The sequence below is a fragment of the Ictidomys tridecemlineatus genome, chromosome 7 (assembly GCF_052094955.1).
Source record: "Ictidomys tridecemlineatus isolate mIctTri1 chromosome 7, mIctTri1.hap1, whole genome shotgun sequence".
NCBI lineage: Eukaryota > Metazoa > Chordata > Mammalia > Rodentia > Sciuridae > Ictidomys > Ictidomys tridecemlineatus.
Genome location: NC_135483.1, coordinates 157,482,391 through 157,494,499, shown reverse-complemented (window position 1 = coordinate 157,494,499; position 12,109 = coordinate 157,482,391). Strand labels below are relative to the sequence as shown.

Genomic DNA, 12,109 nt, shown 5'->3' with positions numbered 1-12,109 from the left:
GCCCTAATAAGATGTGTTTGAAAAAAATCTATACTATGACTGAAAAGACAATGTATAACTGAAATACAGGGAAGTCAGAGGAAATTCCCCTGCATGCAGGTGTGCAGAAGCACTGAAGGGTAACTAACGAACCCTAACTAGAAGTGTTGACTAGTTTGTTATTGGAAGAAGATCCAGAAATAAGAGTGAAAATCAGTGCTGGCTCATTACATCAGCAGTGGATTAACAACCCCCACTGCTACAGTTTCCTTCAACAGCAGGTGGATGGTTAGACTACTCTAGCTTTTTGCCCCCTGGCCTGGCATAGAATGAGTCCATGTCTTCTCCATGGATTCATGAATGACCACAAGTCATTGCAAGATGCATTTAATACCATGGTTGCCCTGCTTGCATTATTGTCAGATGTTCCTATGTTGGAAATTTTATCCACCAGTGTTCTTGTGTTTGCTTACCACAGGTATGATTTGCTACCAAAACACCATGCACAAAATTCCAAAATAAGCTAAAAGAATGGGGAGAAACCAAGAACAAATTTTCTATAAATTTATAGACTTCTCCATGAAAGCAGTTCATTCACTTTAATGCTAATTACCAATGTAGAAATATTATAATGTAAACAAAATATTGCTAACTTCATAGGTAAAGAAATATGGATTAAAAACAAATGGCTGAAATGCCATCTACAAGCTCTCTACCATGCATATAGTAAATTCCATATAAGTTTGGGTACGGAACTTGAAATATTGCTTATCATGACAGTACACATAAACAACCCTACACAAGAAAGCATTAAACATATTTAACAATGTATTTCAAATTTGAATTATTTGCAGATGGCATTCAGTCTTAATATGTATAGATATTTTATAGCTTTACCTAAACATAAATAATATATTTGTCTGATGTACTAATGCCAGAGGCATATTTTTATTCTGACGAATATGTTCATCAACCATGACTGCCTGTGAAAATTTAAGTATTCGGTATAATAAAAAAACACCCCTATGTGGAAATAGTAGGAAATAATCCATTTCATAAAAATAATAATTAGCTTGCCATATTCTATTACTGCTGACCAATTACTGTGGTGTTGAAGAATTCCTCTAGATTGAAAATTTTCTTTGAGTTGAAGAAAATCTGTAGACTGAGGTCAGGAAAGTCATAGTTCTCATGTGTTTGGGCAGAAAATTTCAAGAATATCAGAACTTAGATTATAGAAGAAATTAAAAAGATAGAACTTTCTATTATAAATGAAAAAATAAAGGATCAGAGGACTACTTAGTGATGCCATTACAAGTATGAAGTGTGCATATTTAGACAAAAACTAAAAAATTAAATATCAAACCACATATAAACAAAACATTAACAAGGAAAATGGTTTATTTAAGAACACAAGTTTTCTTTTATTATAAGTTTAAATTTCACATAGCATTGTTGACACTGATCAAATAGTATACACTAAAATATACTTAGAGCATACAATAAGTATGTACTGTTTGAATCTTCATAAATGATGCTAAAATAACAGTTCCTCTTTCAATAATTTTATTTTAGCAATAAAAAATGTATAGATGTTAGTCAAATTCATGTTCCCAGTAGATTTTAAAAGCTTCAAAGAATACATTTGATGAAATTTGCATTTGATTTGGAAAAATGTCTGTTTAACAATTCAACATGGCCATATTTTAACTTTTAAGCTCTCACACTGAGAAAGTATCAAGGTATTGTAGCAATTTACTCTTAGGAACATTATGCTGGGCTTTGAAATTCAAAATATAGAATATTTCTTCTTGGATTATTTTATGATCAATGTACAGTCTAAGCAAGGAAAATTAAAGCTGTCTGACAACTCATAGAAACATCACTGGCTGTTAAAGATGTAGGAAATTGCATAAAAGCATGAAAAGCACTGGGCAATTTTGCAGTTTCATCTCTAAACACAATTGTAAAGACGTCTGTCTTTCAATTCTTTCTCCCTCTTTCTTCAGAAGCATGGCCTTTTAGTTCTTGCCCTTTTAAATAGCTTTGCCTACTGTAGCTTTGCTTCTTAATGTACTGGTTGATCTTACTAGGCAAAGAAAGTGTTTACAGGGGATGCTTGCTTTTATCTGTATTCACAGAGAATGCTAACAAATTAGAAGAAAGTGCCAGAGAACACCACATACCTTGTCCAGAACATTACAATGGCTTCTGTATGCATGGGAAGTGTGAGCATTCTATCAACATGCAGGAGCCGTCTTGCAGGTAATGTTTTCACTCCTAGACTTTTAAAATGTATAGGTAAAACTAAGTTTTAAATGTTTATGGAGGCTTGGTGGCATTCTGCTTGAATGAATGATCAGCATCAGAACATCTCTCTGCCTTTCTTATACATACATACACACACGTATGTGCAGGTGCGTGTGTGTGTGTGTGTGTGTGTGTGTGTGTGTAGAGGGAAGCTGTGCACTCAGAAACCATAAAATGTGTATGCCTTACACACTCAAGTACCATGTAACACATTGCAATTTACACTCTTCTAGTGGAATTTAAAATTGTACTTTGCACATTACAATATACTTAAAGATACAGGCTATTAATTATTATGTACACTCTTTTCCTTGAACATAGAACAGTGCTTGACGCTGTTCATTAAATATTTCAAACGAGTAAATGTTACTTTGGGAAGGTGATCATTTCAAAAGTCCTTCACCTCCTAATAAATATCATTCTTGGTGTTGCCAGGCACTCAGTCACTGTTTTCTATGGATCTGCTATCCACGCAGCTTTGCAGAGTGAGATGAGTAGCCACACCTCTATAGTAGAGACACAAAGAAAACTTGCTCCACAAAGGGTTGCCCCAAGCCTTCAATTTGTGCAAAGCACAGTATCTGTAAACACAATAAAGGGAAGCACAATAAAATGGAAGAAAACAAAAAATCGCTTGTCTGAATTTGGTTTATAAATATCTGCTGAGTATTTTATCTGGGACATAGTATAATTATTTCAGAGATGGACAAGTCAAAACGGGGGAAAATGTATTTTATTGAAATCAATATACAAGTGACATATGACAAAACAGTTATTTTTAATACATAAATACATAAAAACATTCTTTCTGGTTCTTCCCTCACTCTCTCTTTCTGCCCCCTCCCCTTCTCCCTCCCCTCCCTTCCTCTTCTCTTCTCTTTCCCCCCACCCCAGGACTATCCTCCTTTCTGGTTTTCCTACACTGTAGGCATTAGCACCTGCCTCCTAGTGACACGAGGCAGAGTACACATAGTGGAGAGATTATCTGCTGCTCCCACTCTCCTCTGTAGTCTCCATTGTTAAGCCCTTCCTGATGCACAGAGCAAGACTCCAGGATGTAGATAGGAGAAATTCAAGGTCTAATACTAAAATAGTTCCAAAAAAAGTCAGTGACAAGTCAATCCCCTTTAGTATTTTTTTTCTGAAATGTTTCCTCATTTCATTGTCAAATGCTAACTTTAATATGCAAATCTCTACCTGAGCTTGTGGTTGGTGATTGAGTGAGAGGCAACATTCATTCCCAGAGGAATCATACATGAGCTTGCTTTGCAGAACTATAAGGCCACTATCAGAATTACTATTTTATCTCTATTTTTTTCTTTTAATTCGCTTATTTACATTTTTAGTTTGAGATGGGATCCCACTCTGTTAACCAGGTTGCTTTTGAACTTGTGGGCTCAAGTGATCCTCCTGCCTCAGCCTCCCAAGTAGCTGAGACTATAACACAACACTGCATCCAGCTATAATTACATTTTTCTAACAAATTCTAACTCCTCAATATCAACATCAGCACATGATTTTATGGTTAACAAATTAAAGAAATAACTCTTGCTATACCTCTGGTTTTAAGGTTTTTCAAAAAATTATTTCCTGATAATAGAGAATACTTTACTTTGGGAGTTTTTGGTTGTTTTTGTTTGTTTGGTTTTGATTTCTCCGTTTGTTTGTTTGTTTGTGTACCCCTGTTATAAGAAAAAAACTTTTTCTCAAGTATACATATTGGCTTAGGTTGATTAAAGAGCAAATTAAATAAAATTTAAAGCTCACCTGATAAATAAAAACAGAACAATTCTCCCTGAATGGGTATCCTCTTCTGTCTGTATTATCATAAAAACAATTTGTCTAGCAACACTATCTTCTAAATTCAGTTTTAAATATAGAAAGGGACCGAACATCTTCCAAATTACAGATAAATTGAAAGAAAATAATTGAGAACAAAAAAATTTCATGGTGAAGAACAATGTCTATTAGTCAACTATAAAAATGAATCCAGAAGCTACAGGTAACAGGATACTGTAATTTCTTCCAGGTGTGATGCTGGTTATACTGGACAACACTGTGAAAAAAAGGACTACAGTGTTCTCTATGTTGTTCCTGGTCCTGTACGATTTCAATACGTCTTAATTGCAGCTGTAATTGGAACAATCCAGATAGCTGTCATCTGTGTCGTGGTCCTCTGCATTACAAGGTCAGTAACTTTACTTGGTGACTCAAATAAAGGGATGCATTGTCCTTCCTCTTTCGAATCAGATCTGTCTGGTTATATGGTCCCTTAATGAACTCCATACCTATCCATTCTCCATAAGTCCTGATTCCTCATCATAAGACTTTTTGAATAGTCAAATAGAAAGACATGGATTTTCACGTTGGACTAGTACAAACTATTTTTTTTAATCTTTGCATTATGATGAAGATTATTTATGTTCTAAGCAAAGGTCTTTTTTATCCCTTCTAACATACAATGCTAACCTTTCTTTAAATATATCTTTCTCTCTTAACTAATAGCCCATGTAAATGACTAATGTATCCTTACCTACCCAGATCAGTATGCCAAATTAAATGAGGGTATATTTTATACAAGGCCCATAAAGGTGTTACATTGGAGCTCTCATTTATAGCACTTATATTTCTAAATGTAAGTCTCAGATATAACAATTTTAACATACTTGGTATAAACATCAAATATTTTGTATCTTAAGGTGACAAAATAGCTTTTAATCACAAAATTCAAAAATCATTGTAATGAGAAAGATTATATTGTAGTAAATGAAGACTTTTAATACATGCAATCTTTAATACAATGCAATAAATATCACAACAAACTTTTATATCAAACACCCTGTCCAATCAGAAGGTAATTATTTCCGAAGGAATAAGGTCGAGAAAGAGTGGAGGTTCCATCTAGTCTCAACAGGAAAGCAAAGTATGTAATGTTTGTCATTGGGCTTGGAATAACTGAATGAGGCCAGGGACTTGCTTGATTTAATTAGTGTGTGACCATGGTAACCAAGAGTTAGATTCTAAACCAAATGCCTATCATTCATGTCCTGTGTAACCAAAAACGTTATTGAAGATACTTCTTTCTAACCAGATTTCACTCACCTTTATAAAGTTCCAAGGAAGTTCTTTAAGGTTTTTGCCAAATCCATGAGGCATTTCACTCATTTGTACAGCTCTCCAGTAAATCTGAATGTTTCCCCAAAAATTATTTTCAAAGAACAAGAAAATGAAAAAATATCATATCTTTAGAAAATAAAGGCCATAATATATCTCACTCTCTGTATTTCACTGTCTTCTTTGAGGATAAGTGTGGCATTTGCTCTTGAAAAAAACAAAATATGATTCATAAATCCTCACCTGACCTAGAGGCTTAAGGGACGATCATCGACTGCAGCTTTGTGCTGCTCTAAGCCAAGCTGAGTTTGTTAACTGCACTCTCCTGTTTAGATGGCAAGTGAGTCAATGGATTATATTAAAATAGATTCTGGAGAACATAAAGATAACTCAAGCAACAAAAAATACTGAGTATTAAAAAGAAAAGATAGACAAGAATCTGAAACACAGAAAACTGCATACTACTCTGAGGGTCTTGAGCTTTCTAATATCCAAGCAATATCAGTACATGAAAAACAAAATTCATCTTTAGTGGATATGATATCATAACAATTTTATTGCAACTTCATATATTTTTTAGATTCAGCAGATGTTTTCAACTCTGCTATTAATTACAGTTTCATCCCATAAATAATAAAAACAAAGGGATACACAGGGTTCTTGCTTCACCAAGAATTGTGTGTATGTGCACGTGTGTTGTGTGAGTGTGTGTGTAACTGTACACATGTGCACATTTAATAACATTACAAAGAATAAACAATTATCCTCATTTTTTTAGGTAGAGATTCTGAGGTCTGAGAAGTTAGCAAAGTGTCAAGTTCATAGAGTTGAGTGATAAGAACAAAAGAGTTGTCTGGCTATCTGGTCTCAGACCTGTACCACTGCTTATACTGCCCGGTGCCTGATTCTGACCTCCAAATCAGAATAAACCATGTTTACAAGCGTATGGCCTTTTTCATTTTCCATGTTAAAACTAAACACAGATCTACATTTACTTTTTAGGAGGAACAATAGCATTTGAACTAGATTCACATTACCATAGTGTACTTTATAAGTCTGTTCTCAGACCACCAAACATTTCAAAGCCTCCAGGAGTCACACTCATCAGTGAGCTACACCAGTTCCTGGGGTGGATCCATTTCTTTTATTCTGCTTAGAAACCATTCCCCCTCCCATTTGAAACCTCTCTAACCTAGTGATCCTGCAACCCTTGTTTGTCCAAACTTATTTCAAAATATTCAGGTGCTAAAACATTTACAAAATCACACCAACCAGATATCCACTCATTCTTTGCAATTTTCTTTCTCACCTCTCCTCCCCCCTCCATCTTTTTACCATGACCTTTCTTTTTTCCTAATCTCTGCATCTTTATTTCAGTCAAATACCTTCACTCCTCCCAAACAATGTGTGTCACAACAAATATGGACACTAGAGACAAGTTCCAAAATGAAAAGAGTTGTCCTGTTGAGAAGTTAGACTTTTAGTCTTTTTATCTCTAGCTCCCACTTGCTAGGAATGCAATTTCCTGCTCCATGTTCATTTATGATGGGTATGTGTCCCCACCAATCTACACACACACACATACACACACACACACACACACACACACACACACACCACGTATCTACTATGTAAGTGTCTGCATATATATATGTGTGTGTGTGTGTTTATATATTCTCTGAGACCCCATAGCTTGTTATCATGGGGGTTTTATGGGAATTTTGTTCCTATTTGCATGATCAAAACAATCTTCTATTACAAGAGAAAAAATACTAGATCAGAGATTTTCAGATAATTTGACTGAATATTAGCTTTTTATAGAAGCTACATAATTGGTATCCATTTATGTCTCCAGCTGATAGTATTCATGCACACACAAAAAATGGTTATTAGGCTAAACCAAAACAATATTCCTTCCCATTATATATCAGGTATTAACAGTTGGCTCATTCTCTGGTGTGATAGAATTTTAACTCATAGGATTGAAATGTCAATATAACATTCATCCTTAGGACGTTTAGAATATAAAATTGTTGAAGACCTTTAAAGCGAGATGCGATGAGCTCACGATTTGCTTGATTGCATCGTGCTGAGTCTGTTCCTTGTGCTTTAATGAGTAAGCATTTGAGGACAAGGTAAATGTATTCCTCTTCAACTTCCAGTTCTGTTCTTCCGTTCTCAGCAGACACTTAAAGACGACCTCAAGGAGAAGCAAAACATAAAGTTTCTAAAATAATCCCAGCTTCTACTAGTACTTAATTCTTTCATCCGAGACATTTAAATAATTTGCTTAATCCACAGCTTCACTCTGTAATTGTAGGACCAAACTTTAGGTAATCTCATTGGACTAAGATCTGTAAACTTTCCAACCTTCTAGGAAATGCCCCAGAAGCAACAGAATTCACAGACAGAAGCAAAACACAGGGCACTACAGTTCAGACAACACAACCAGAGCGTCCACGAGGTTAATCTAAGGGGAGCATGTTTCACAGTGGCTGGACTACCGAGAACTTGGACTTCACAATACAGTATTATAGACAAAAGGATAAGACAAGAGATCTACACATGTTGCCTTGCATTTGTGGTAATCTACACCAATGAAAACATGTACTACAGCTATATTTGATTATGTATGGATATATTTGAAATAGTATACATTGTCTTGATGTTTTTTCTGTAATGTAAATAAACTATTTATATCACACAATATAGTTTTTTCTTTCCCATGTATTTGTTATATATAATAAATACTCAGTGATGAGAAAAAAATGGCATTCTTAAATCTGCGGTATTTCCTAACTCTGAATATAATCCAGCTAGTACAATCTGTACAGGTACCAGTATTTTATCTCTTTCCACATCTGGCGACAGCACATTAGTTTAAACAGGACTCGGTGGCTAAGTTTTGAGTGATTCCAAGATCAAGGGAAATGATGGTTATTGGAAAAGAGAAAAATAATTTACTTTATATCGAGTGAGGATAAAATATTTCTGATCTTTGAATCATTTCTATTTCATCTACATTCTTCCCTGGTCTTCCCTTTTCATCCCCAGAGCAGAAAATCTAGGGCATATAAATTAAATCAAAGAAGAAGGGGAGGGAAAGTATTTTATAACTCATAAAGGAGAGGGAAAGAAGATATTGGTTTTATTTGGGAAACAGCTAAGAATCCCCAGTTAAGTGTATATATCCGAAGGGTCCTGAGTGAGTTAATTATTAGGTATACACACAGTGGAAACGTCTATTCCATTTAGGTGAATGAAATTAACAGTAAGGGGGGAAATTTAATAACTTGGTAAATTGCCAAAATTGTGACTTCTCAGAAACACCTCACTATATTTGTAGTATGAGATTTTTAAAAAGAAGTTAGGCTTACAACCAAATACCCCATAAATAGCTTTACGACTAATGAGGCACCATTATTTAGAATGGAATTAAGACAATGACAATATTGCATGAAAACAGACAATTAATCCCATAGCATCTGAAGGATGTTAGTGAAATTCTGGTGTTGATTTTTTGTTTGATTTAAGCATATGAATAAGTATGGCCATTTTAGAAAAAAATTAAATTATGAATATTCTCAAGGAATAAGATTAAAATAACTAATCAAATAGTTGCCTTATTATATTTATCACTAGATAGCTTTCCATGGCTCATACAGCAAATTTAAATAAAGCTTTCTTTGTATCCTTCAAGTGACCTCTCTGTCTACTAAAAGAAATGATGCTCCTATGTCCAAAAAAAAGGACACAAATATCAAACCAATATATTCTGAATACAAAATTATTCAGTGAAAAATAAATGTATAAGGTATTTTTTAAAACATAAAAGTGACAATATAAATGGGATTTAAGACTTTAAAAAATATAGTTTTCCAGGTCAGTCATAGTTTGAAGGGTGTGACTGTATTGGCATAAACATCACTCAAATTTTTTATATAGGCCAGTCCTATGATGCTTGGATAAGACAATTCCTTTTAAACTGCTGCATGGATGTTTCATTTAATTGACATGTGCATAGATAGAACTAACCATAAGATCCTTTAAAAGGTAGTAGTTATGGCAAACAAACTCTTTCTCCTCCTAAAGGAGGAAAAAAATTTGGATTTTTGAGATATATAGAGGTAAGGAGAAATAACAGTTGCAGCGACTTTTGCTTATAAGTTTATAAAATGACTCGATTGGTTAAATATTGATGCATTACTATGATTTTTTTTTTCTCTCAATGGAGATTGTACCCAGGGGTGCTTTACCACTGGGCTACATCCAAAGCCCTTTCTATTTTGGGACAGAGTCTTGCTAGATTGCTGAGGCTGGCCATGAACTTGTGATCCTCCTGCCTCAGCCTCCTGACTGTACGTGAATTTTTATCAAAGATGATAAAGCCTAGTGTTAGAAAACTCCTTAGTACACTCCTGCCCACCTCCATGCCCACCCTCTTCATGGAGTCCCCTTTAAAAGCTGCATAAAAAGTCTTAAGTGAGCATATACCATGTGCAAGGTATCTTGAATACAAGATCCTAGGGAGATACAAAAGAAACATTCTTTCTCATGTAAAGGAACTCACCATGAAGTACTAACAGATAATCATTCAGCTTCTACTTGCACATTTCTCACCATTTGAAATTTCATTCTTGGACAATTCTAATTTTCCAAACAATTCTTTCTTACCTTGAGTTGAAATTCACTTTTTTGTGGTCTCTCCCAGTAGTCTTTCCTATTTTTCCCTCCCTAGAAGAAAGGAATAATGACTTATATATTTAAAATAAGGAAAGAGATAGTGTTTTCCCTCTCAACCCATAGTCCTTTTCAGGTATTTTCTTCTCTAAGTGAAACATCTTAATTTCTTCATCTGCTCTTCATGTGATGTGATTCCCACACCTTCATCATTCTCCCTTGACTTTACCTTGACTTCTTTCAAGTTCAAATTTCACTGACTACTATAAAGTCAAGTGGTCTGACCAGCAAAGTTTATAGTAGAACCTGAAGAGAACCTTTGACTAAGAGCCATGGTTTCTAAATTCAAGTCATTTTGAACACAAATTTGCTGTGGATCCACAAGCAAATCATTTCACATCTCAGGCTTCATTTTTCTCATCCATAAGATCACTTTATCTCTCTAATTTCAGTAGTCTATCTATTCAGAAAAAAAAAAAAAGGCACTACACTTTTATCATTGCTGCCCAAGACCACATTGTTTTTGTTACTTATCCTAAATCTAAATTCAAAACACTTTCAACTAATAAGCCACATTATTCATTCATTCATTCACTCCTTTATTCATTATGAATTTACTGTACATTTACTGTGGGTCACCAACTGCAAGCACTATGCTGGACCATGAGATGACTAAAGACAGAGTCCCAGCCTGAAAGGAACTCACTATCATATCATCTGGTATCTTGCATCCAAGATCTCACCATCTGAAGCAGGAAGCAGGGGTAAATTTAAAAATATAAAGAAGGCAACAAAGACTACAATACTGGTCAGCTGAGATTCTTGGGAGCCCTGAAAGGGGCCCTCCAGACTGGTTAGTTTTGCCTCTTCACTGTGTGACATTCCATCATTCTCCATACACACTTGGCTGTCTGGTGCTACGATGTTGTCCATGTTCTCACACACCTTCAACACACCCAGAGCAAATAAGACTTATTGGTGTCGTGTTCCCTCTGTGATTCCCTTGATAGTCCCTTATTTCTGACATGGGAATCTCCAAGTTTTTCCTTAATTGTCCATGCAAGCCTGCCTTGCCGTTAGCCAGGAAACAATGAGAATTCAGAAAATTAATGACTTGCCATTTTTTTTTCATTTACTTAACAAACATTTATTGCAAGCCTACACCATGCCAGACACAGTTCTAGGTATTGTGATTTCGAAGTGAGGTAGAAAATACCTCACTGATTCATCAAAATACGCAGTGATTCATCAAGCATCAAATATCACTGGAAAGTTTTTCATTCTGCTTGAGGAATTAAGAACTAAATGAGGTGATTCAGAGTGCCATTGTGGGATTGGGTGTCTCCAATGGGGGTATAATATTTAAAACTTGGTCTCTGAAACAAGGCAGATGTGGGTCCTAAGCTCCACTTTGCTATTTAATCTTAGGCAGTTTGCTTAATTTTTTTACACCTCATATGTACAATGGAGAAAGATCTTCCCCAGTCCCACAAGACTAATATGAAAAATAAACATGACAATCAGTGTTTGGGCTCAAAATAGTGGCATACACAGAGTTCACTTTCAATGCATGGGAATTATTTTTCGAGGGATATAATAAATATTTTTTTTGTAAAAGTAAATAGATAAGAAGAAGAAATCATGCTTCCTCAGCTAAGTGATGCATTATGGGAATCACAGGGTCAAAGTTAGATGGCACTGAACAAGCATGTGGATTCCCAGGAGAACCTCTTGTGTCCCTGGAGATAAGAAAGCTTGTTTTGGTTCTGAGAAAATATGGCAATATAGAGTTAAAAACACAATCCAATTTATCTAAGTTTTATTTTATTTTTTCCCAAAAGCTCCCACTAACGCTATATCTGAACAAGAAAGAGGATCTTTTTTTTAATTTTAAAATAGGTCTCTCCTGATAAAATGCATATTAATCCTCCAGTGTGTTTCAAGATGCAGGATGAGTGAGTCAATATTGCAGGGACTTTGCAGGACCAATCTCTTTCCCTGAATGGATTCTTGAGAAGCCAGTGCA

The 12,109-nt window shown here is 35.1% G+C and overlaps 1 protein-coding gene and 1 long non-coding RNA gene across 3 annotated transcripts in view; one reads left to right on the top strand and one right to left on the bottom strand.

Annotated features, from left to right (window-relative positions):
• Tmeff2 (transmembrane protein with EGF like and two follistatin like domains 2) overlaps positions 1–12,109 on the top strand; it is a 256,780-nt gene that overhangs the window by 227,407 nt on the left and 17,264 nt on the right. The window contains exons 8-10 of one of the 2 annotated variants that reach the window (XM_005324358.4): positions 2,121–2,244; positions 4,319–4,477; positions 7,781–8,110. In XM_005324358.4, the coding sequence (XP_005324415.1) occupies positions 2,121–2,244; positions 4,319–4,477; positions 7,781–7,877 (380 nt within the window). In that variant the 3' untranslated portion in view covers positions 7,878–8,110. Of the gene's footprint in view, positions 1–2,120; positions 2,245–4,318; positions 4,478–7,780; positions 8,111–12,109 lie in introns of those variants that run through there. The other variant, XM_021725752.3, reaches the window with a different exon arrangement.
• Positions 2,595–5,741, bottom strand: LOC144365593 (uncharacterized). Its single transcript, XR_013424214.1, has 2 exons — positions 5,392–5,741; positions 2,595–2,870 (listed from the first exon to the last, which is right to left on the bottom strand). It is a non-coding gene; the product is annotated as an uncharacterized LOC144365593 (long non-coding RNA).